This window comes from Camellia sinensis, chromosome 6 (genome assembly GCF_055761805.1).
Source record: "Camellia sinensis isolate YWXY chromosome 6, ASM5576180v1, whole genome shotgun sequence".
Lineage (NCBI taxonomy): Eukaryota > Viridiplantae > Streptophyta > Magnoliopsida > Ericales > Theaceae > Camellia > Camellia sinensis.
Window position 1 is genome coordinate 42,836,261 of NC_138966.1, and position 25,977 is coordinate 42,862,237.

General features: G+C 36.5%; 2 protein-coding genes across 27 annotated transcripts; both read right to left on the reverse strand.

Annotated features, from left to right (window-relative positions):
* Positions 1-4,974: 4,974 nt before the first annotated feature.
* LOC114307816 (shaggy-related protein kinase delta) lies at positions 4,975-10,160 on the reverse strand. The gene is made up of 8 exons (XM_028253239.2): positions 10,056-10,160; positions 9,281-9,337; positions 9,058-9,198; positions 8,939-8,989; positions 8,313-8,408; positions 6,300-6,383; positions 6,081-6,183; positions 4,975-5,828 (listed from the first exon to the last, which is right to left on the reverse strand). The coding sequence occupies exons 3-8, from the start codon at positions 9,115-9,117 to the stop codon at positions 5,773-5,775; spliced, it is 450 nt and encodes a 149-aa protein (XP_028109040.2). The 5' UTR covers positions 9,118-9,198; positions 9,281-9,337; positions 10,056-10,160; the 3' UTR covers positions 4,975-5,772.
* Positions 9,894-25,697, reverse strand: LOC114307815 (phosphoribosylamine--glycine ligase). Of its 26 annotated transcripts, none has more exons than XM_082873743.1 (15): positions 25,419-25,684; positions 24,735-25,021; positions 23,612-23,985; positions 22,678-23,208; positions 13,878-13,954; positions 13,686-13,743; positions 13,508-13,589; positions 13,359-13,395; positions 13,078-13,141; positions 12,233-12,301; positions 11,649-11,746; positions 11,347-11,499; positions 11,198-11,273; positions 10,722-10,783; positions 9,894-10,161 (listed from the first exon to the last, which is right to left on the reverse strand). In XM_082873743.1, the coding sequence occupies exons 2-7, from the start codon at positions 24,982-24,984 to the stop codon at positions 13,521-13,523; spliced, it is 1,359 nt and encodes a 452-aa protein (XP_082729869.1). In that variant the 5' UTR covers positions 24,985-25,021; positions 25,419-25,684; the 3' UTR covers positions 9,894-10,161; positions 10,722-10,783; positions 11,198-11,273; positions 11,347-11,499; positions 11,649-11,746; positions 12,233-12,301; positions 13,078-13,141; positions 13,359-13,395; positions 13,508-13,520. The 26 variants fall into 26 exon arrangements, with proteins under 26 accessions (XP_082729869.1, XP_082729871.1, XP_082729865.1 ...); XM_082873745.1 differs by having other exon boundaries at positions 12,233-12,414; XM_082873739.1 differs by having other exon boundaries at positions 11,198-11,499.
* Positions 25,698-25,977: the final 280 nt, after the last annotated feature.

The window sequence follows — 25,977 nt, forward strand, 5'->3', positions numbered from 1 at the left end:
GGTTAATAGATTTTGGGAGAGATTTGGAAAAGCAAATAAAAAAATTATGTGAATGCAAGTAAAATATAAGTAATTAATAATGAAAATAAAATTTAATGTTACATTATTTAAAATTTAAAATAGTTTAATATAATTATATTAAATTTATAAAATTTGTTTTATATATATATTTAATTGTAAGGAAAATTAGTATAAATTATCCTTTTTTTTAAACGCTCACTCTCTTAATTATTTTTTGTTCTTTTTAATTATAGTTTTATCGTAACATAAAATTTCAACCCATAATCATCAATTCTAGATAACACCCTTTCCCCGTCATCACCAACTTTGACAACCTTCTCTACCTTTGCCCACCTCTTCTCATCCTTATTCATGCCACCCCATTTATTCCTTAGTCTTTTTTAGTTATTTCCCAATATCAACAACCGCTTTCCGCCGCTCTTGTAATATCCCACCATTGCAATCCCTACCTGACATCCTTTAACTCTCGTAAATCCTACTTTTTTGACCCCCATAGTCCCTTCACCTTTCGCACACCACCCCAACCCTCCCTATCGTCTAGTGATTGAGGGAGATAGAGAAACATATGGATGGGAAAATGAATGAGCAAAATGATAAAGAGTGAAGGCAACATGATTTGTAGGAATGAGAGATTGCGAAATAAGGAAATATTGTAGATTGTGACAATAAAAGGGCTGGGGGTGGCGCTAAAGGTAGAAGGGTCTAGGGAAGCTACAAAAAGGGACTGCTAGAACTAAAGTAATCAGGAAGAGAGGATACTAGAGGAGGCTCTGTCACGACCCAAACCCACCCCTATAGGTTTGTTTCACGACGTAACCGGCCAGTAATCCTTGGATTACCGAAGGCCTCTTAACAATTAGATTTGTAATTAGGGGCTGTGGAAGTAAATACATAAAATATACATAGTTCATCGAGCTGTGAAGACATACATAAGACAGATAATCTTATACTTTTATAACATACGAGTGACGACAAAAGATATAGTATTTACACATCACTTCGTGTACAAATAAAAGAAAACTTGTTCATAAGGCAAAAGGAACAGTCTTATACATCCATATTAACACAGCCACAAAACATGACTTGATCTGGAATCTCTTCGTAAGGCACAAAAGGTGGCGGACAAACGTTTCAGGCATCATCTTAGGCCTGATCACGAGCCTACTCACCTACATATATAATAAATCACTAGTGAGCGAAGGCCCAGTGAATAATAACAGAGTAAATGGATAAATGAATGATGTCCCATAACCATTTCTGATCCAAAGTTCACATTCGTATTCTCATTATGAGCATATATAAAATTCAGAGTTCATGCCTAATCTTACATAATACAATCTTACATAATACATCCATTAGCGCTGACAGATCACATACAGAATATCTCAAATCATACTTGTCAGTTCTATAGAAGAACCTCCGGTCGGGTAAGAATAACTTATCAGTTCCTTAAAGGAACCTCCAGACTGGGAACGGATAACTTGTCAGTTCCATAAGAAACCTCCGGTACCGAGAAATTGTACATACTTGAATCATCGCATTACTTGAATCATAACATAATGTCATAAATGCTTGTTAGACTTGGACAATCATTCATAGTATAAAACATGACATATCGTTGAATAGATCTTATCTCATAGATAGAAAATAATTTAACTTGAACGTAGCTTTACTAAGTTATTACTCACAGATAGGAACGGCAACGGGGCGAGGCGGGGCCGGGGATCACCCTCCCCGTCCCCGATCCCCGATGGTGGAAATCCCCCGTCCCCGGCCCCGATCCCCGACGGGAAACCCACTACCGCCCCCACCCCCGTCCCCTAACGGGATCGGGTTTCCCCGACCTCGAAAATCCCCGGCCAAAAAAAAAAAAAAAAAAAAACACACACACACACACACACATTGCTCCAGAAACCATCTTCATCTTCAGATCTGAACAACAACAATAACATCAACAGATCTTCATCAACATCTTCATCTTCATCTCTACCATTTTCTAGATCTAAAGAACAAAGCAAAAAACAAGAGAGAGAGGGAGGAGATCCGTGAGAGAGAGATGAGTCGGCGATGAGGAGCGAAGAAGCCGGCGGTAAGGGAGCTGTCGGTGAGAAGGAGCCGGTGGTGTGGGAGAGATGCAGCGTGTGAGAGAGTGAAAGAGAGGGGCCAGATATGTTTGTTTACATGTTTGTTTACACACACCAAACCCCACACAGACACACCACACACACACACACACACATATATATATATAATATATATATAAACACACAGCACACACATCTGAAATAAACACACAGCACACACATCTGAGATGGGAGAGAGAAAGATCTGAAATGAGAGAGATGAGAGGAATGTTCTGGTTTTGGGATTGTTAGATGAGTTCTGAGAAGAGAGGGAGAGAGAGATTAGTATATATTATATGAGTATAGATAAATATTATATTATATTAGGTTTATTATTAATTGTTTCCGTCAGTCAACACAGGAGATGATGAGTATAGATATAATATTATATTATATTAGGTGAGTATATTATATTAGATTTGAAATGAGAGAGGGAGAGAGGGAGAGGGAGGCGGGGAGAAACGGGACGGGGAACGGGGTCGGGCCGGGGCCGGGGCCGAATCACTTATCACCATTCCCGGCCTGAAAATAATCGGGGATTTTTTTTTTAATACCGTCCCCAGCCCGTCGGGGGTATTTTTCGGGGAAACCCCGTGTTAATTGGGATTGGGGGTCGGGTCCCCATCGGGCCGAGTTTAAATTGCCATCTCTACTCACAGATAACAGGTGCTGCAAGTAGATAAATAGAGTAGGCAAATTCAGCTTCCTTGTGACGCGTGACCTACACAATTACAGAACGTACATATACTGAATTACACACCTGGAAATGTTAACTTAATCCCCTACTTGTCTTGGTGTGTTTCTACTTTATTATCCTCATTATGGTGTCTTAATCATGGCCTATGAATGCCTAGGATAGAATAAGGATGTAAAAATGTACTTGAAAACACTTTTCCAGACTTGCTGAAAATAGGGTCTCTGCTCGAGCGTGGCTTTCTTCGCTCGAGTGGACATGCAAGATGTGAGGGTCCGCTCAAGCGCAACTTCCTTAGCTCGAGCGGTCTGCAAACTTTAGACAAAAGTACTGGTTGCTAAATTTTCACGCTCGACGAATGCTCGATCTCCGCTCGAGCGTGAGACTCAGACCTTCGCTCGAGCGATCTGCAAAACATATGAACTTCTAGGTACATGCATTTCACGTTCGAGCGTGATTCAAGTCGCTCGAGCGGAAGTACACGCACTCGGAGTGGTCGCTCGAGCGTGAACTCCTACACTCGAGCGTAGATGCAAATTCTAGAATTTCCAGATTTGATCTCCAAGCTTCAAACTCAAACTAAACACTTCAAAGCTCAACATTTTGGGCCAAAAACTTTAGGAAACACATAGAAACTCATAAAACAACATGATTTAAGGATCATTTCAAGAAATCATGGCCTAATGGCTTGCCAATTATGCAAAATTCAACTTAAAACTTATGAATGATCCATGAACATGACATGCATGTATTTTCTTTGAACTTAATCTTCTCAAAACATGATCAAATGCTACAAAACAACATGAAACTTGATGACTTCTCAAAATTAAGGTGGATTCAAGACATGCATAGGGAAATTCTTGAAATCAACTTGTCAAATTATGAGAATTATGCATGCATGCAAGATTATGCAAGATGTGGCTCAATCTCATTAATTTCAACTTAATCCTTGAGACAACCAACTTAATTCTCTAGAGTTCATGTTCTACACATCATGATTGTACAATCTAAGTGTTGAATTCTTACCTAGGCTTGTCAATGTGAGAGCTAAAAGCTTGATTCTTGAATCTCTAAGTTCAATTCTTCCTCTTCCTAGCAAATTCCTTAGTTGAGCTCAATTTTCTTCTCTCCCTCTCTCTCTCACATTTGTAACAACAAAATTGATGAAGAAAGGTGAGTTGAGATGCACATAGAAGTCTTATATAGGCTTGGTTAGTGAACTAATTACTTGGGCTTACCACTAAGCACTTGAGCATTAATTATTCTAATTATTTCATTCCAAATCAAATTTCAATAGAACCTACCATAAAATTCTAATTAACACATAAATCAAGTCAATTTTTTAATTGAATGCCGATAAGGCCTTCAATTTGCAAACCGAAAAGAAACATGAACAGATCTGTCTACGCTAAACAGATATAAACACAAATAAGGCAACATATGATGCAAAACTTCACTGAAATTTATTATTAGGCATAATTAAGCACGTATTAACGTTAATCATGGATCGAGATTGTTACAGTTGAGGGTTACTGCTGCGCCATATAACATAGCAGCCCTACTGTGAGGGTCTATAGAGATATTTACCGAGTATATTTTGATTATCTGAACCGTTAATATTGTAAAGTTTGTCGAATATATCATTCATATAAAAAATCAAATTAATCGGATATCTATAACCTATTGATTAAGTCCTAGTTGTGTTTAAAAAATTATGATAACCATTTATTTTTTCAAAAACAAATGTGTTATTATTATAAGGCTACAAATGTCCAAATTAGTTGATTTTTTGTGTAGATAATCTACACGACGAACCTTACATATAAACGGTTCGAATTATCAAAAAAGACTCGAGACACGCCCTTAATAGGCCTCGCAATAGCCTGCCAGCAGGAACCCAATTCCGACTATAGAGGAATGAGTTGGCAGGAATGAAGGTCTAACGAAAGGAGTATAATGGATTAATTTTGTAAGTGAAGGTCCAAAAACACACCGAAAGGTTGAATGATAATTACTAGTAACTTTTTATTGAGTATAAACTTACGGCATTTTTATAAATTTATAATTATTTTTTATTTAATTTATTATTTCTCTAATTTAAATTTATTTTTTTCTTTTACTTTTGATGGAAATTATTTTTCTTAAAAAACAATTTTACATATATTTTTTAATTAGGTTAGGAGATAAAGAGATAAAAGTTGATTTGGTAGATAAAATGTTTCTTTATTGAAGAAATCTTTGACGATTCTTCTCACATCCTACACTCATTATAGGTGGCAGCTGAATGTACAAATGCTACAATCCCCATCCCTAATTATTGCAAAATTAAAATTTAAAAACATGATAATGATAAGCATCAAAATTTTAGTATTACACATTTTCCTTTCACACGGTGTAGAAAAATTCAAATAACCTCGTGAGTTGTGAGAAAAGAGAAATATGTGACACCAACATTTTCAAATAAAGGACATAAACTGGTTGGGCATCCTCCCCATTGCCCTTGTTTGGTTGCTTAAAAAATAAAGGAAAGAAAGTAAAACTTGTCTAGCTGCAGTGATGCTAGGGCAGCTTGAAAATATTTTACCGCGGTTAAATAGAAAAAGGAAAAATAGTTATCATTTGTAGTTCAGCATTAAGTTTTTTTCTGCATCCCCTAGTAACAAGGCTCCTTGTAAAATATGCCTCAACAAGATCAAAAGAAACCACCTCCATTGACATACAAACTCAAAGCCTCGCGTCTCACAATTGTCCTGGGAACTCCAATGCAAATCTTTTGATCGGAATGTCAAGCATTAATATATAGATACATAGGGCAAGTGGAATTTTACAGATGTCTACAAGACCATACTACCGTTCCAGAGGCAATTTCAAATATGCAAAAATTACTGAAAACAACTGATGCTAGGTATGCAAAGCCATGAACAAATTCTGCTTTCAAGCATGCTCTGGTATAAGCCGATGGAGAGTATCAGGTGGAATGTCTAATAACTCTGTCGTAGAGGATAGAAGCATGCTTAAAAAATTACAACAGTTTAAAGGTTAAGAAATTTGAGACATTAAATACAAGTCATTTCAATTATTGTAAGACTTGCATTTCAACATAATTGTAAATGTAGACATATCTTCAGTATCAAAAAAAAGAAAAGAAAAAGGAAGCCGAGGAGCAAAAAAAAAAAAATGAAGCAGGATATATAGCAATATGACAAACGTTTTTTTGATTTAGGTATCAAGTCAAAATTGACCTTGTGGTTTGAAATTAAAGAGTGGAGGAAGAGGACGGCCATTCGGAAGGCGAGTGTTGGGGTCCCTCAATTCATCGAAGAACGGGTGAGTGCAAGCTTCCAGCTGAAGTCCGACCACAGAAACTACGGTAAGCTACTTCACCACCAGTGTTTAATTACATAGCTACATATATAAGATGATATATAATGATAAGCGATTACAATGAAGGTAGAACTTACAGCAGTGCATTGCAAATTGGGGGAGTACTGAAAAAACCTACAAACCAGGTCCACAGCTTCTGGAGGCAAACGTTTTTGGAAGACCTGCAATATGAGAATAAAGTCACGGTGAATCTATCATCCAGAAGGATATCAAATAAAATCAATCCAAATAAGCTCAGAAATTAAAGCAGAAAGCGGAGCATACATCATCAAAATTGTGCCAACTCATAAACCGGATAATATTGACAAAAATTAGAATGAACATGCATACACAAACACAACATACAAGGTTTCAGTTAAATCATTAAAATCCTTTTTCCTAAAAGCAAAACAAGATATCCTCGATTTCCATGCGCCACAACAGATAAATTGTTCACTTTCCACACTACACATTCTTAATGTGTGAAACCTATACAAATCACTGCCACTTCCTGAATGCCAATCACCAGACCTGCTATCTAGCTCATAGGATCCCCGACATCTCACTTCACTTAAATTGAGGTAGTTTTGATTTCACCCAGGTCTACAAGCATTTAACAAATGTCCTTAACAGGGCAACCAAGAAGAAGTCATCCCTACCCGCCAAAAAATAAACAAGACTCCCCTTGTAAGTTGAAAGTCGATAATAAAAAAACAGAAGCCAAAAGTGCCCCTCCCCTAGCTTTTTCATTTGCCTACCTAATAAGCTATAAGTAAAAGTTGCAACAAACAGTTTGATACAGACTCTCAGAATAAAAATACATATATAAAAAAAAAAATAAAAGAGCTCATATAAGCTGCGCCAAACAGTCCCATTACCAAGTTTGAGTACTGTAGTGGCCCACATTTCCCAAACATGGTCAAACTTTGAAAGAACACCAACCGAGCACTAGTACAACCAGCAAATGATGAATAACACAAACATTTACCGTACGATGGTATCTCAAAATCATCAGAAGAAACTAATAATGGGACTGCCATCTCACTTCACTAATATTACATTGATCCACAATACATGAAAATAGTCACACGTGGTCATAATATCATGCCTTGGGCAAGTACCAGGAATTCACATCATTGGCACCATACATGCACACAGGATAACCCAAGCACATACCCTGAGGCAAATAAACAGAGTGCTTTCAATTGCAACTACACGGGATCCTTAGATGAACTTGTTTTAGCTTTTCTGGGAGTTTAATTTTAAGATGGCATTCAGTTAGCTAACCTATCAAGTCTTTTTTCGATGCCTCAATCCATGTTCCATTTTGGCCTCTTCTCGCCCTTGTAAAGCTTTCAAGTTAAACCAAATAGCTGTCCTTGTCCAAACTTAGGCCTGCTGTAGTTCACGATGTTGCGAGGCACCTAAGTATGCCGTGCCTGTCTCCATACTTCTTTTTGAAACATTTGCAGGCATTTTGGTAGACTGACAGATTTATTAGTTCCCCAGATGACATTTTGCTCTGCAAATTTTCAGGTTTCAACTTCCTACCAATAAGCCCAGCCAGATCAAAGGGAAGTGAGAAAAAAACAAACCCCCTCCACACTCCAAGGCATAAAAAGATTTCACGTTGCCATATTCCAAACTATGTATTAATTAGACTCCAACACATTTTTCAGGCCTCATTATGGCATGATGCCATCAGTTGGACCATAACAACACATGAATACAAGTACCAAACAATCAAGACATTAGTCCTAACTTCCAAACTTTAGCTCCACCCAAAAATAACTATCATATTTGTAGAAGATATTTTCAACTTAGGCACCGTTTGGGAAGAAGAATATGGGGTTTTTTGGCTATTTTAGCCACAAAAGACAAAATAGGCTATTTTAGCCACAAAAAACAAAACATCACATCTAACCCATAATCATTACACTCTTCTCTCACAAAAAAAAGTCAAAAAAACCAAAAAGCTCTTTCCAAACCAAGCTTTTTAGCCCAGGCTAAAATAGCCAAAAAGCCAACCCACTTCCCAAACCAACCCTAAAGATAATTTATTATAAACATCATATAAAAGTGAAGAAAAAGGGAAAATAAATTGGGTATACCTTGTGCCATGGATGAGGCTTTGTCTGCGGGAGCTTAAATTCAATATAGTTTGGATTCATGCATTTTATCTCCTCCCTGGTAGGTGTTCCCAAAACCTGTGTAACAATCATTATCCTTTATTTCCATGGGGGATAGTTCCATAAAGATCTCTGTTTTCAGAATTTTAATAAATGAAAGATGATGCAATCTATTTGTTAGAATATTCCAAGCTTAAGCATTATATGTTTCTGTTTTCTGTATTTACAACAATAAAAGTCTATTTTTCCTTGATTCCTTTTTTAAATACACATATAAGACGAAAATCTCATATGAGATTACAAATTTGCAATGCTTGATGTTAGTGAACAAACATCAGCAGAAATATCTACTTTTGAAAAAGACATTTATCCAAAGAAGAAGATAAAATTTCAGGAATCAATTTCATTACCACGTTGAAGAAAATATGAAGCAGAAATCTAAAACATGGAACCAATATTAAATGTTTTGGTTCTGAATTTCTCTGTCTATCAATCAGTTTTGCATCTACTAATGATTGACAAACTGATTCAATATTCAAGCCAATGCCTCAAATTCTGATAAAATTTTTAGGGCCAGATTAATAGAAAACAGATGAGATTATAAATACCTTGATAATCTCAACTAACTGATCAACTCCACTCTCTCCGGGAAACAAAGGCTGTATAAGAAGCTGTTCAGTCACATGCATATCAATGATACAGAAAACACGCATATCAGACGAACTACCTGTCCAAGAAGTAATTCAGACATCACACAACCTGTAGACCATATATCTATAGCAGTCATATATTCAGTGGCACCGAATATGAGTTCTGGAGCGCGGTAGTATCTAGAACAGATGTAGGAAACATTGGGTTCTCCTTTCACCTGACGCAATAATATAACAACTAAATTCAGGCAAAGAAACAAGATACAACCATAGTTAGTCGATGTTGCCTGAAAGACTTACCAAAACTTTTGCACTACCAAAATCACTGAGTTTCAGCTGATGCGTGTGCGGATTCACCTGGATGCAATGCAACACTTTAGAAATTATGTGTCTTTAAAAATAAAATATAGAAAAGCAGATTGGATCAGTGGTCGCTATAATTGGGCCGGCCATAAAGCAAAATACGGCAATAAACTACACTTTCTCCAAAGTAAACAGAATTAAATAGCATTAATTAATTAATATTATTTTTTTTAATCTTACAATTACCTTCCAAGGAAATAAAAATCGGTGGACCACATACACCAATTAGTATATTAATTAGTGTACCAACACTAATTACACTACAGGAATTTTGAGTTTTAGCGGCATTTTTAAAAGCCTGAAAAACGCCATAAAAGATTACAGCAACGTTTAATATTTTCGTCGCTGATACAGCCGTCGCAATAGCTTTACAACGTTTGAAAAACATAGCTAAAAACATTAGGCAGCGTTTTAAAAACGCCACAAAAACTTTGACGGCCGCTTACAATTCCGTCACAAATAACCTTTTACATTTTTTTTTTTGGGGGGGGGGGGGGTGTTTGTGGGTGTGTGGGACTGATTCTGCATAACACACCACAGGGTTAAAGAATTTAACTAAGAACACAACTTCAAATATAGCATGACACAGGATCACAATTTTTACATATTCAATATATTGTAATCAACACATCCGTAAAACATTATACGGAGATGGGGAAATAGTGCATAAAAATTATCTCAATCATTCATACAAAAAGTATCATCAAAGTACATCTTTACAAAACCATCATCCAACTCCTCAATCCAAGCATCAATAATTTGGTTCCATCTTGTCAATGACATGATCATGAGTATCCAGCTTTGACAAAACAGTGGCACTGAAAAAACACAACAATTCAAAACAAATAAGGAAAACTAAAACCCCTCGTTTGGCCTATTCCATAAAAATCCATGTACAAAAAAGCAATTACCAGAATGCTACAACACAGTAAAAGAATTTTTAATTTCAAAATTTCATCAGCATCTTCATAAACAATTTTTAATTCTAGCTGTTATGGTTCATCCAAAGCAATATATAGGCAAACCAAATGAATAAATTCCAATAAGGAAACAAATATAAACTAAAAATAAAATCCTAAACAAATTCAGCTTCATTAATAAATTAAAATTCACAAATAAACTAAAATTCTAATCTTCCATTTTTTTCAACCGACTCGTTTTTATTCTCCATCAGTAGTGAACCATCAGTATAGCTTAGTAATATTGACAACCATGCTAAGGAAACAAATGATGCTGAAATGAGACATTCATGGAAGCATAAAAAGCATACCTCGGACCTTTTCCATTGCATTAGTTGATTCCTAAGATTAAGACCCCTAACTCTTTGAAATTATAGAAAGGAAACATGCAAATAACTGGAGTTGAATAACTAACAGACCTTGATCTTTATATTTTTCTTATAAAATGTTCAATTCTTTGTAGTTTGATTGTGTTAAGCCACTGCAAAAGGGAGCCAAAAAAGGGAAGAAAAGTTTATGTTAGTTTGAATTGAACAACTTGAATATGATTAAAAGAACTTTGTAGTCTATATTATCTTTGTAAACTCAAACAAACAATAAACAAGAAGTCATATGCCAAGCAACGAAGTAGGTTTCAAGAAAGAAGTAGCATTATGAATAAATCCAAAGAGCTCTGAATATACCTAGGGAAATAAAAGAAGAAGAATATGGCCCAAAGATCAATTGTGCACCATCAGCTCTCAGGAAGCAGACAAAGTAATTAACAGCAAGGACACAAAAAAAAAAAAAAAAAAAACAATTTTTTAAGTATGAATGAAGAAGAAGAAGAAGAGGAGGCAAATTAACCATGTAAATATAATAGATTTGACTAACGAGGATATATAAAGTCACTTGCCATTTTGAAGCAACATTCACAATCAGAACAACCTCCCATTGTAATTGCTCAGAGGTACATCATTTCTGCATATGTCCTGCACTTTCAGTTCTATTCAATCAGCAACTACTAACCACATATTCACCCAAAAAAAACTACTAACCACATACAATGATAATATTTGACAAAAACAATGGAAAGCTTCAAACCAAAGAAGGTGGCCACCACCCTCTCTCTGAACTAGCTGATGTCAAAAATTCATATCGAACAAGACTTCCTTTTTGCTGAACTCCTTTCGTTTCTAGTTTTGTCTTTCTACCTTCCTAAATAAAAAATTCCAGCAATAATCTCACCTTGTTAACTACATGAACAATTTAATAAAATTGAATAGACGGGGAAAAAAGAAGAAATTTTCTCACACTCCTCATTATTCCAACAAAGTATTAATTAGCTGTAAGGAAGCAGTTCATACGTGATATTCAGATGGGCAATCAGCAACATTAGGAAGTGATGGCAACTCATTCATCACAGCAGCAGCAGTTGAAGCCAGAATGACAAGTAAGTGATCGCCTTTTTTTTTTTGCAATTCAACATAGAATTGTGTCAATTCAGTGCAAAATAAAAGAATTTATTGGGAAATAGTACAGAAAACAAAAATATTTTAATAAAAGTTCAAGGCAGAAAGAAGTTCTATTCTGCAGAATCAGTGTTCATTTCATAGTCCCTTCAAATCCTGTTTGGTGTGGATTTCATTTTTCATGTTTCTTCAAAATAAAAATAATGAAAAAATAACCATCATTGTACATATCAGTTCTAAAAACAATTTTGAAAACAGTTTGCCAATCAACTTGCTAAAGAGTGACGTCTTTCACAAATAAAAGTTTTCTAGACACACACACATACACAAGTAAATTAGCAACAAATTGTAGAAGAGATAATAATTTGAAAACTAAAGAACAGAAACAATAGCAGACCATTCAAAATTGGAACAGGAATATATATGTGTGTGTGTGTGTGTAAGTGTGTGCGCGCGTGCGAAATAAAAGAAAATCTTACAGATCTGACTTTTAGTTCTTTTTTTCCCAGGCACTAAAACAATGAGTGCACAAGTCACCACCACCACCCCTGCAGATTTTAGTTGCTGATTTAGAAAGTCAGATTACCAGAAGTAATCCTTTTCAAAACTAGTAGTGACAACAAAACTAGACTTGTGCAGATTCCCTTATTGAATTTATACCCTGCACATGTCAAAGTTTAGAATTGACAATGTTTAAAACAAAACTTTTGTATCATAAGCATACAACATGAAACACAATGGTACCAGCCACCCTGTTCCAGTGCAAGCATTCTAACTGTGTGCATAAATAAATAAATTGTGCCACCAACTAACCAAATAAATCCAAATGTGATGACAAACTGATGAGCCTAGAGACAACAGTCAGATCCCAACCAACAAGAAATTCAAACTCAAAGACTTTGTTAAGAAATAATTAGAATTGAGTTTCCATTTTAAATTGGAACGACTAGCAGAAGGGGCAAAATGTCATCTGAAGCGATTAGAGTGTATCATTAGTGACCCTGTGGAACAATATGACGTTTTCTAAGAAGGTAAAAGATAAAGGTTGGTTGTAAACAAGCATTAAACCCTATTGTTATGTTTGGATTTGGATGTTGTATTGTGGAGAAAAATTGGAAAATTTATTGTGCATCATTCACTTATACCAAATGTTCTATTTTCTTTGCAGAGAAGCAAGATCTAAATAAACAAATACAAGCATAAATCAACCCAACCCAACAAAATAGACAGCGGTAGAAGGTAATAGAGAATTAAAGAAAACAAATCAAACTATAGAATGCAGAGAAATAATAATAATAATTTAGAAAGAGAGGCTCAATCAAACCTGAGAAGGGTTTCGCGGAGTAGAAATTCCAAATTCGGGCTCCATTGCCATCGGACCAACCTACCTGTTGTTGAAAGTAACAGACAAAAGGGAAAATCAACAACTCAAGGGTTTATTAAACATGTTAAACACTTAATAAGCATTACAATAAGTACACGTATTTATTAAACACCAACTCAAGGTAACAAGTGCACAATAAGTACACATCACAAACTAATAAGCATTACAACAAGTGTTTCCATAAATTGACAAAAAAGGTCACTAGAAGAGTGTAAACATACCCTGCTCAGCAAGGTGCTCATCCACCTCCTTTGCTATCTGTTTCCCAACAACATACAAATTCAAACTTTTTAGCCAATTAGCAACATCTACAAGTACACATAGATATACATTAAGTTGATAAAAAGATGAGATGAAATTCAATTAAGACCTTATTGAAGTGCTCATACTGTCTGTTGCCAAGGCCAAACACTCCATAAGTAAGATTCTGAAGCTATTCCCCTCTCTTTACCCTATGAAAAATCATATATCACAAACAATGAACCCCCCCAAATCTACTTTCTCAAAGAACCTTAATATTAATATACACTGAAATTATTCAAATTTACCTCTGTAAACCATTTATAGAACCTTGCAGCATTGTCTGTTGGCTCACTGTCTCCATATCTACATCACAAACAAACAAGAAAATAAATTTAATACATAGCTACACCTACGCACAAAGTTACAAACAATTACATATAAATATATACATCATGTCTGTATGTGATTAAAGAGGCAGGTAGGAATTAAAAACTCACGTAGCTAAAAAGAAAAATGCCAAACTCTCTTTCTTCAACTTCTCATCGTATTCTTCATCATCTGCTGCATAATCATCCTATGAACCATATACATAATTTGATTAAAAAAAATAAAAACATCAACATCAATAATCAAGTACCATCAAACAATCAAACCTTTAAATAAAAACAAAAAAAAAGGAGGTCAAACTCACCAAATCAACTACTTTAAAGGTGGTCTGATGGGAGGTTAAAAGAATCATCCAAAACAATACACATGGGTTTTCAAGGAATAAAGCTACAAATGGGAGGTTAAAAGATATCTGATAAAGATAAAAACTTCCCCTAACTAACATGGATTCCATGCTCTTCTTCTGCAAATTAAGCCTCAAAAACTTGTAACGATCTCAAATTTATAGCAGAAACAAGCAAAAGACATGAAATGAGGATGGCCAAGTTTAAAATTTACACATTGACAATTAATTGAAGAGATACCTTGAAGACGACATCGACGATTTTGTAGTTGCAGAGGAAAGCCCTTCCGGTGCTGATGGTGGTGGTTCGGCAATGAAGACGACATCGACGACGTTGGATTAGGCGGCAACATCCTCACCGCACCACCACCGCCGGTGGCAGCGGCGGCGGCGACTCCATGTAAATATAATAGATTTGACTAACTAGGATATATAAAGTCACTTGCCATTTTGAAGCAACATTCACAATCAGAACAACCTCCCATTGTAATTGCTCAAAGGTACATCATTTCCGCATATGTCTAGCACTTTCAATTCTATTCAATCAGCAACTACTAACCACATATTCACCCAAAAAAAACTACTAACCACATACAATAATGCTGGAAATTTGTGTTAATGTATATAATAAGATAGTGGCATGTATAGAATATGATAGTGGTGTTGGTGGCAGATAGTGGCATGTATATAATATGATAGTGGTAGATAGTGGTAATATATAATATGTAAGTGGCATATAATGGGTTATAATGATGTTTGTAATATCTCCTATATAAGGAGTGTCATTTGGTCTTATAAGATAAGAAGTTTTGAATATAACAGAAATATATTCCTTCTTCCTCATATTTTCGGAGTTCTTCTTCCTCATATTTTCTAAGTTGGTATCAGAGCAACAAAAAACACAGCAGCCCTAAAACCGTCATAGCCATGTCGGAAGTCACGTCCGAAACCACTTCAACTCCTGCCGCTGCCATTCCGGTGAAAACGTCGAACTCTCACTCTGTCCAAATCACCACCATCCGCCTAAATGGTGATAATTTTCTCCGCTGGTCACAATCTGTCCGGATGTATATCCGTGGGCAAGGAAAGATCGGTTACATCACTGGTGACAAGAAGGCTCCTGCTGTTAATGATCCGCTGTTCGACAGTTGGGACGCTGAAAACTCCATGGTTATGACATGGTTGGTCAATTCCCTGGAGGAGGATATAAGCTCTAATTACATGTACTATACTACTGCACAAGAATTGTGGGATAATGTTAGTCAGATGTATTCTGACCTAGGAAATCAATCTCAAGTTTTCGAATTAACTTTGAAGTTGGGAGAGATTCGTCAAGGAGATGATTTCGTAACCAAATATTTCAATTCGTTGAAAAGGTTGTGGCAGGATCTTAACATCTTCAACACATACGAATGGAAATCGGTTGACGACTGCAACCACCACAAGAAAACTATGAAAGACAGCCGTATTTACAAGTTTCTTGCCGACCTCAACATTGAGTTCGATGAAGTGCGAGGAAGAATTATTGGCAGACCTCCTCTCCCATCCATTGGCGAAGTATTTGCCGAAGTCAGAAGGGAAGAGAGCCGAAGGAGCGTCATGCTTAAGAACAAAGGTACTGGTGAATCAATTGAAATTTCTGCTTTAATTAGCGATGCTGCGGCCAACAAGGCTGCAAATTACCAGCGCAGGTTTGATGATAAGCCACGGGTCTGGTGTGATTTTTGCAACAAGCCTCGCCATACACGCGAAACGTGTTGGAAGATCCATGGCAAACCTGTCAACTGGAAAAGCAGCAAACAAGGAGAGAAGAATCGTGGCTTTCCTACCGCTAATGAAGCCGATTCAGGTCCCTTCAACAAAGAGCAGATTGATCAACTCTTAAAGCCGATAAAATCCAACTCCTCATCCGGTACTCCTAGTGTTTTGTTGGCACAAACAGGTAGAAATCCTAAAGCCTTCTCTTGCCTAAACTTCTCTCCGTGGATCATAGATTCTGGTGCCTCCGATCACATGACTAGTTTTTCCCATTTATTTAGTACCTATTTCCCTTGTTCTGGTCATGACAAAATCAGAATAGCCGATGGTAGTTTTTCACCTATTGCAGGAAAAGGATTTATTAAACTAACTGAGAAAATTAATCTCAATGCTGTTCTTCACGTCCCCAACTTAGCCTGTAACCTTTTGTCTGTCAGTAAACTATCTAAGGATTCTAATTGTCATGTTACATTTTTTGAATCCCATTGTGAATTTCAGGACCAGAACTCGGGGATGATGATTGGGCGTGCTAGGATGCTTGAAGGTCTTTACTACTTTGATGAAGTACCTGTTAGTAATAAAAAAGCTCAGAGCTTTAATAGTACTAGTTCAATCTCTGTTCGAGAAAAAATAATGCTATGGCACTATAGGCTAGGACATCCTAGTTTTCTTTATCTGAAACATTTATTTCCAGAATTATTTAAAGGGATTGATTGTTCTTCTTTTCATTGTGAAAGTTGCATTTTTGCAAAATTTCATCGCTCTACTTATTTGCCAAAACCTTACCAGGCTTCCAAACCTTTTTATTTGATTCATAGTGATGTTTGGGGCCCTTCTAAAATCACTACTCTTTCTGGTAAAAGATGGTTTGTTACATTTATTGATGACCAAACCCGCTTATGTTGGATTTATTTGAGGAATAAAAAATCTGACGTGAAAAATTTATTCACAAATTTTTACAATATGATTGAAAACCAATTTCAAACCAAAATTGGTATTTTACATTCTGATAATGGAACAGAATATTTCAATGAGCAGTTGGGTGAATTTTTGGAAAAAAATGAGATTTTTCATCAATCTACATGTCGGGATATCCCTCAACAAAATGGCATTGCAGAACAAAAAAATAAATATCTACTTGAAGTAGCACGTGCTATAATATTTTACATGCATGTTCCTAAATATTTATGGGGTGAAGCAATTTTAACAGCCTCTTATTTGATAAACAGGATGCCTACAAAGGTGTTAACATACAAAACACCTTTTGATTGTCTCAAAACTTTTTTTCCTGACACGAGGTTGTTTTCTGATTTACCCGCCAAAGTTTTTGGATGTACTGCCTATGTTCATGTTCCCAGTCAATTTCGTTCAAAACTTGACCCCCGTGCTATAAAATGTGTTTTTTTGGGTTATTCCTCAAACAAAAAGGGGTATAAGTGTTTCGATCCTCAAACCAAGAAATTTCATATGAGTATGGATGTGTCATTTGTGGAAACAAAATCCTATTTCCCCAACACTTCTCTTCAGGGGGAGACAAGTGGAGTAGAAGACCGTTTTTGGGATATTTCTATCCCGCTCCCCAATGTCATTTATCCTACACAAAAACCACATCTGTCTGATAATGATCACTTAGGAGAACCAAGTTCTACGGTGCCTAGTCAAGAAGATTCTTGTTTAGGGGGAGAAGTACTACAAAATGATCTAAATCCTGAGCTTCAGGTTTATATTAGGAAGCGATTTCATCTGAGGAATAACGACCCGAATGTCCATCCTAATGACCCGAATGTCCACCCGAGTTCTGGCATCGAAATTTTAGGTAATCCTATTCCTTCTATTTCTGACCTTGATGCTCCTATAGCAATTAGGAAAGGTGTCCGAAATTGCATTAAACATCCTATTGCAAATTACCTCTCCTATCAAAGACTGTCTAAGAACCATAGAGCTTTCACATCTAGGATTTCACACTTGTTTGTTCCAAGGAATATACAGGAAGCATTGGATGATCCGAATTGGAAATTAGCAGTCATGGAGGAGATGAATGCTTTAAGGAGAAGTGGTACTTGGGAGATAGTTGATCTACCCAAAGATAAGAAAACAATTGGGTGTAAATGGGTGTTTACGATAAAATGTAACGCAGATGGAAGCGTTGAGAGATACAAGGCGAGACTGGTGGCTAAAGGCTTCACTCAAACTTATGGGATCGACTATCAGGAGACGTTTGCTCCTGTTGCTAAAATAAATTCCATCAGAGTACTGTTATCTCTTGCAGTAAATTCAGATTGGCCTCTACATCAACTTGACATTAAAAATGCATTTCTCAATGGTGATCTTGAAGAGGAGGTGTTCATGAGCCTACCGCCGGGATTTGAGCAGAGACTTGGAAGCGACAGAATATGCAGATTGAACAAGTCATTATACGGACTCAAACAATCACCAAGAGCGTGGTTTGAACGCTTTGGGAAGGCAGTTATCAGTTGTGGCTTCTCGCAGAGTCAAGCAGATCACACAATATTTTATAAACATTCAAAAAACAGTAAAATTGCAATTTTGATTGTTTATGTTGATGACATCATTTTAACTGGTAATGATGAAGCAGAGTTAGCAGCCCTCAAAGAGAAACTCGCAAAATAATTTCACATTAAGGATCTGGGAGCCCTCAAGTATTTCCTCGGAATGAAATTTGCAAGATCCAAGGAAGGTATATTCGTTAATCAGAGAAAATATGTTCTTGATCTCCTTGGAGAAACAGGTATGCTTGGTTGTAAGATGGTGGAGACTCTGATCGAGCCTAACTTGAAGTTACAATCTGCTAAGGCTGAAGAAGTCAGAGAGGGAACAATATCAGCGACTTGTAGGGAAATTGATTTACTTGTCTCATACGCGGCCTGATATTGCCTTTGCAGTCAGCATGGTAAGTCAGTTCATGCACTCACCAGGGGCAGAGCACTTTGAGGCCGTTTATAAGATCTTAAGATATTTGAAAGGAACTCTAGGGAGAGGCTTACTGTTCAAGAAACATGGACATCGTCAAGTTGAAGTATACACAGATGCACACTGGGCAGGAAGTGTTACAGACAGGAGATCAACATCCGGATACTGCTCCTTTGTAGGTGGGAACCTAGTTACATGGCAGAGTAAAAAACAGAATGTGGTAGCTAGAAGTAGTGCAGAAGCAGAGTTCAGAGCTGTTGCCCATGGAATCTGTGAAGTAATGTGGATTAAAAGAATTCTTGAAGAATTAAAGCTTTCTCACCCGACACCTATGAAGGTCTATTGTGACAACAAAGCAGCTATATCTATAGCTCATAATCCAGTTCTACATGATCGCACAAAACATATAGAAGTGGATAAACATTTCATCAAGGAGAAAATCAATGCTGGCATAATCTGTATGACCTACCTTCCAACAGGTGAACAATTAGCTGATGTGCTAACGAAGGGACTACACAAGAAGCAATTTGATAAGCTGACTAGCAAGCTGGCTATGGAAGATATCTTCAAACCAGCTTGAGGGGGAGTGCTGGAAATTTGTGTTAATGTATATAATAAGATAGTGGCATGTATAGAATATGATAGTGGTGTTGGTGGCAGATAGTGGCATGTATATAATATGATAGTGGTAGATAGTGGTAATATATAATATGTAAGTGGCATATAATGGGTTATAATGATGTTTGTAATATCTCCTATATAAGGAGTGTCATTTGGTCTTGTAAGATAAGAAGTTTTGAATATAACAGAAATATATTCCTTCTTCCTCATATTTTCGGAGTTCTTCTTCCTCATATTTTCTAAGTAATGATAATATTTGACAAAAACAACGGAAAGCTTCAAACCAAAGGAGGTGGCCACCACCCTCTCTCTGAACTAGCTGATGTCAAAAATTCATATCGAACAAGACTTTCTTTTTGCTGAACTCCTTCCGTTTCTAGTTTTGTCTTTCTACCTTCTTAAATAAAAAAATTCCAACAATAATCTCACCTTGTTAACTACATGAACAATTTAATAAAATTGAATAGACAGGGAAAAAAGAAGAAATTTTCTCACACTCCCTTCAAATTAATTCATTTTTCTTTCGTATTGTATTGTACTAAGACCTCGTTTGTCAATAAACTAAAATAACCAATAATAAAAAAATTATTATAAATTATCACATCACTTTCTCTACTTTTTTCCAAAACAAACAAAATTTTATAAATGAAACAGATCTTCCTCGCAAAGATTTTTGGCAGTGTCTAGATAGAACAACCATTTTTTCATATATTCCTCAATACACAATTTGATTCTTAAATGGGACAACCTCGATTCATTTCACATCGTAAATACTCGCAAAACACATAAAACACTATTGTCATGTTTTCGGGGAAAATTGTTTCTGTGGAAGCGCCCTCCAACCAATGTCTTGGCGATAGAACCCACCTTGCCAGTTCACTTCCTCGACAGCTTGGTAAGCTCTATCCTGGGCCTCTTGAAGGTCTATTCCCTTGGCAGTGACTCCAAGAACACGTCCCCCGGTGGCAATGAAGTTGCCATCTGAATCAAGTGCAGTACCGGCATGAAATATCTTAACAGACGGAGCGGCCTGCTCTGCTTCTTCAAGGTTTTGAATCACGCTTCCCTTCACATAGCTCCCAGGGTAGCCATTGCTTGCCATCACCACTACCATGGCAGAGCCCGAAGACCAGTTCAAAGACACTCCACTCAGTTCACCTTTACAAGCTGCTAGTAAAGCTTGTGCCAGATCAGATTCCAAACGAACCATCAATACCTGTGAATCATAAAAAGCAAACGTTTACTAAAAAGGTTGGATTAATTTTTGTTATTATGACCACTGTTCTATTGAAGAGTAAATATGCCTATGCTACATGATGAACACAATGAAATTCTGTGTGCCTTTTTTTCTTTTTTTTCTTTTTTTAATGTAGACATGGTCACGTGAATGCACCCAATAGACGGCCGCTACATGAAGCCTCAAAATTACAGTTGCATATCGCTAACAGGAAATGGCATCATCATGCTTAAAATATCATTTTGAAAACTGGAGAAACACCCTGGATGGACAATAAGGGAGACCCGACCTATCTTTATTTGTTTCCCTCTTTACTGTTCAAAGAAGTTCTTCTCCATTCCATTTTCCCATGTCATTTGAAATAAGTTAATCCTGTTAAAAGTACACCATCCTCGCCAACCCTTCTACACTAACCCTTTCCTAACAAAAGAAAGAAATAAAAAAGTCTATTATGCTTGGAAAATAGCAAAATGAGTAATAAATTAATATCCATGATGACCAAAGTCCACCAACATAATTTAGTGACCCGGGGTCAAATATACCATAACAATATCTATGCTTAACATAAAAACTATCCATCAAATATATGTGTCTACCAAAATATGGTCCATTCCATAGACCCAAATGTTGTTCAATCATGATTCTCTTGAGGGTGATGGTAGTTTTCTTATTATAAAGGTAGTGGCAGGGATTTTATTGTCGAAGAGAAAGTGGTTAAAGGCAGTGGTAGGTCATTTTGTAGAGACTGAAAATAGTAAGAGAAGGAAGGGGAGGTGGTGGCGTCGGTTGTTTTACTATAAACAGAATGTCGGAATTGTTGGTGGTGTGGTTTTATTGTAGACAGTGGGTGAAGTTGGTGGTAGGTAACCCTGTAGATGAAGAGTAGGTATAGGTGGAGATGGAGGTGGAGAAGGTGGTGGTGGTAGTCATACCTCACAAAAAGAAAATGGGTGGTTGTGGTGGTTTTTTACTTTAGAGAGAGTGTTATACAGAGAACACAAATTAAGTGGTTGGATTGCTATATTTAGTTAATGAGGATGGAATAATGCATTTATACAAGGGTAAAAAAGGTATTTTACTATATATTTAGTTGATATATTTGGTTTTGATCGTCACAATTGAAATTAGAGAGACCACATGTTCAAGGGTGAAGTTTAAGGGTGGTAAGTATAATTTACCCAAATTAAATGAAGAGAATTCAAGGAAATGTTCTTGAAGTTGGACGACGATCAAAGCAAACAATACTCACTCTTCCTATATGACCAACAAACACGGCCCAACAAACTGTTAAGTGTATACATATATGAGAACTAAGACTTATGGGAAATAATGAATGCCAGCTAAGTCTCACGTCCTACCAAATTACCTACACAAAATTGCCTACCAAGAGGAAATCTCAAGGAAGGGAGGCTAATAGAATATTCTGGAAGCTGAGAAAATATGGGAGCTTGGGAGCATGGAGATCAATGGAAGGATCTAGAACTTCCTAGCTCATTCCAACACTTGAGAGAACATGAAAAATTCTAGAACATCCTTGAGTATTCAAGACACTTGTAAACATCTTGTATAGATATTTCTATAAAATTCTAGAATATTCTTGTAGCTTGTAAGAAAGGCTTCCAAGGGAAGCCTCTCCATGTATTTCCTCGTCGCTTCTAGAGTGTTCTAGGAAAGGCCAAGAGTGCCTATAAATAGGGGAGGAGCTCATTTGCTCCAAACCATCCAAGAATTGTAAAGCTTTCTCATAAGTGAATACAAGGCATTCTCTCAAACTCTCCTGTGTTCCTCTTACTTCTCTTTCCTATAAGTTTGTGAGTTAGGCTGACTTAGCATCAGCAAGCAAAGCTTGAGATTGTCTAAGTGCCACACGGATAGCTTGGAAATAACCAAGGCCGTGACATAATGCAGATTCAATCCTACACAAGTGTCAAACAAGTAGGCAACAGGTCATCAGCATTCTTTAAATCACAAAATTATTATAAATGGAATGTCAATTAGCAATAGACTAAAGTTTACTCACTTGGCACTCTGGATCTCCGAAGCGAACATTGTACTCTATTAGCTTAGGCAATCCGGACTTCTTTTCAATCATGAGTCCAGCATAGAGAACCCCAACAAATTTGCACCCCTCTTCAGACATTCCTTTTACTGTAGGAAGAATTATAGATTCCATGACCAAAGACTCGAGTTCTTTTGTTAAGATAGGCGCTGGAGAGTATGCTCCCATTCCACCAGTATTAGGCCCCGTGTCACCATCTCCCACTCGTTTATGGTCCTGAGCAGATTCTAAAGGAATGGCATTCTCTCCGTCAACCAGAGCAAAGAACGATGCCTCCTCACCTTCCAAAAACTCCTCAACAATGACACGACAACCAGCAGATCCAAAAACACCCTTTACAAGCATTGAGTCGACAGCTTCAAAAGCCTCCTCTAACGTCATAGCAACAATAACTCCTTTTCCAGCAGCCAATCCATCTGCCTTGACGACTATAGGTGCACCTTGCTCTTTTATGTACTTCTTTGCAGCAAATGGATCCGTAAAAGTTTGATACTGCACCAAATCAATCAAAGCAAATGTAAAAGAATTTTCCAATCTATACAGACAAATCACAAAAATGTTGAAGTAAAATCCTTTATATTGTTAAAACAAAATGTTACCACCTACAGCTGGCAACATGGGTAATTCAGTAGAGACCGGGATCATTTGTTACTATCCAATAATAATCAACCCCTTTTCCAATGTTAGATAGCAAAATTTCAACACCATAATGATAATGGATCATTTTTGTTGTCTATTTTCATATAAAATGAATAAAATTCTGGCATCCGCATACTAGACAAAGTAGTGTGACTACTTAAGGTAAATCATGCTTGATTAGATTTTTATACGAAAGACAAAGAAAGGAAGCAAACAATATCTTCTATTTTGCTTTAAGATTAAAATGGGGGGCAACCTTAGCAGTGGGAATTCCATATTTGTCACACAAATTCTTCATGAAATTCTTGGAACCTTCCAAAGCAGCAGCCTCTGCTGAAGGGCCAAAAGTAGGAATTCCAGCCTTCCCTAGGTCATTTGCAAGACCTGCAACAAGAGGAGCTTCTGGTCCAATCACAACCAATCCTACACCCCATTTTTGACAAAAGGAAATCACAGCCAAGCTATCAGAGGCGTCAAGGTCGGAAATACAAGTGGCATCCCCTGAGCTGGAAATCCCAGCATTTCCTGGTGCACAAAAGACGCCATCGCAAGAGGGAGACCTCTTCAAGGCATAACAAAGTGCATGTTCCCTTCCCCCTCCACCAATGACCAACACAACCATCCTTTCTTCTGCAAAAACCAATTTTAAAGAGATGGATAAGTAAATGGCAAGACATGGCCAAGTAGCTAAGCCATCATTAGTAAATTGTGCACCCCTATTCTTAGAGAGAGAGAGAAGGAACACAATGCAGTTAACGGTAGATTGATTACTAATAGAAACAGTCACAAAGATAAACAAGAAATGGAAAGCATATATTATGTATACATACACAACTTTAGCACAACAGACGTTCTGATCTAATCTATTGTTTTCAAAAGATGCATCTTTTATCTAAGTTTTGTAACCAAAACTTGCTTCTTATAATTTTAACAAACAACTTCAAAGTTTTCTCCATTGTATATTTTCACTAGTTTTCAAACTTCTTCATGCATTTCATATTTAACACACACACACACAAAAAGCAACAAAAATTCTTGACCAAAATGCATTTTCTAGGGGAGTCAAATTCCGAGCCATGAATTCAAGAGTCCTTGACATTTTCCGCTCAGCATCAGCATAACTAATAAAACAGAAAAAATTACTCCATCACTAATAATAATAATAATAATAACCAACTCCAGCCAAAACATACTGACCTCCCAAAAAAACACTAATAATGCGGAGAAAATGGGTCTAAATTAATATGTTTTGTTTGGTTTCTAACAAAATGAAGGGAAAATAGGGAACAATAAGCATAAACAATCCTTAAATAATCTATCTTAGTTATGTTTTGATTTTATTTACTTTGCTAGAGAGAATTGTTAGGGTTTGTTCTTACCAGGCATGCCGTTATCTGAAGAAATGCTGCGGAAGACAGTAGAGAAGCATCGCGAGCTGTTGAAGAGTTGAGAATCCCTAGGACCATGAAGATTCACAGAGCTCGAATTAAGTGGCTTCACATAGAAAAGTGATGATGAATTTCTGAAGTCGCAGCACCGGTGAATGCCCCAGAATGGCCTCGATGAACAGTGGTGATGACTGCCAAAAAATTTCACTGAAGTCCCAACGTTATACAAAATGCAAGCCATAGTATTTGTTTGCGCAGAAATTATTCGATCAAAAGGCCTGGAAAAAAGAAAGTTTAAAAAAAATAAACCAGTGTAATCTCACAGCAAGTACTGACTCTTTGTTGTTTCTAAAGTTCTAAATAAAGCTTGAAACTTGCAGTAACTACACCAAAAACATAAAACAAAATTACATCAATTCTACATAATTCATTCAACTAGCAATAGAAACAAAACCCCTAATTAATACATCAATCACACAACCCCTACTTTGTTCACCACATTACACACTTATGTTAAAACAATAGAAACAAAAACCTAACTTCATAAACAAAACAATATATATATATATATATATATATTACCTAATGCACGTCCAGAATACAGAAAAGAAAACAAATTTTCGCAATTGCATTGCATACAAGGAATCAAATTTCGTCATGAAAGTAGACACTTACAAAGTTTTGGCCCTTGATCGATCAGTTCAGCTGTATGTTCTACTGACTCACTTCTCCAGATCAGATACAGTACTTATACAGACAGAGAAAGACGTGAAGATAGAGGAGGAACTCCAAACACACACAAACACAGAGAAACTCCAAGAGAGAAGATGTTGCAGGAGAGGAGCACCCGTGTACGGAGGAGGCGCCGCCGCCGAGGGCCGTGAGGGTTTCCAACATAAATCAGTTGAAAATTAACCTTGTTTTTGGTTTTCAAAACACTTTACAGATTTTTTTTTCCTACTTTTTTTTGTTTTTATTAAATTTTTTAAATATTTTAATTAATTTTTTTAAATTTTAGAAGTTGTTTGGTATGTGCTAAAATAGTACATGTTATTTTAACATATTATCTTATTTGAGTCACAATTATTTTATCCATCACTTCTTATTTGAATCACATCAACTCTCTACAACATCACTTCAAACACATCCTATATTTCACATGTTTTCATAAAAAGTCAAAAAAGTATACTAATTTAGCACTTCTCAAACAATCTCCTAATATAAATATACATAA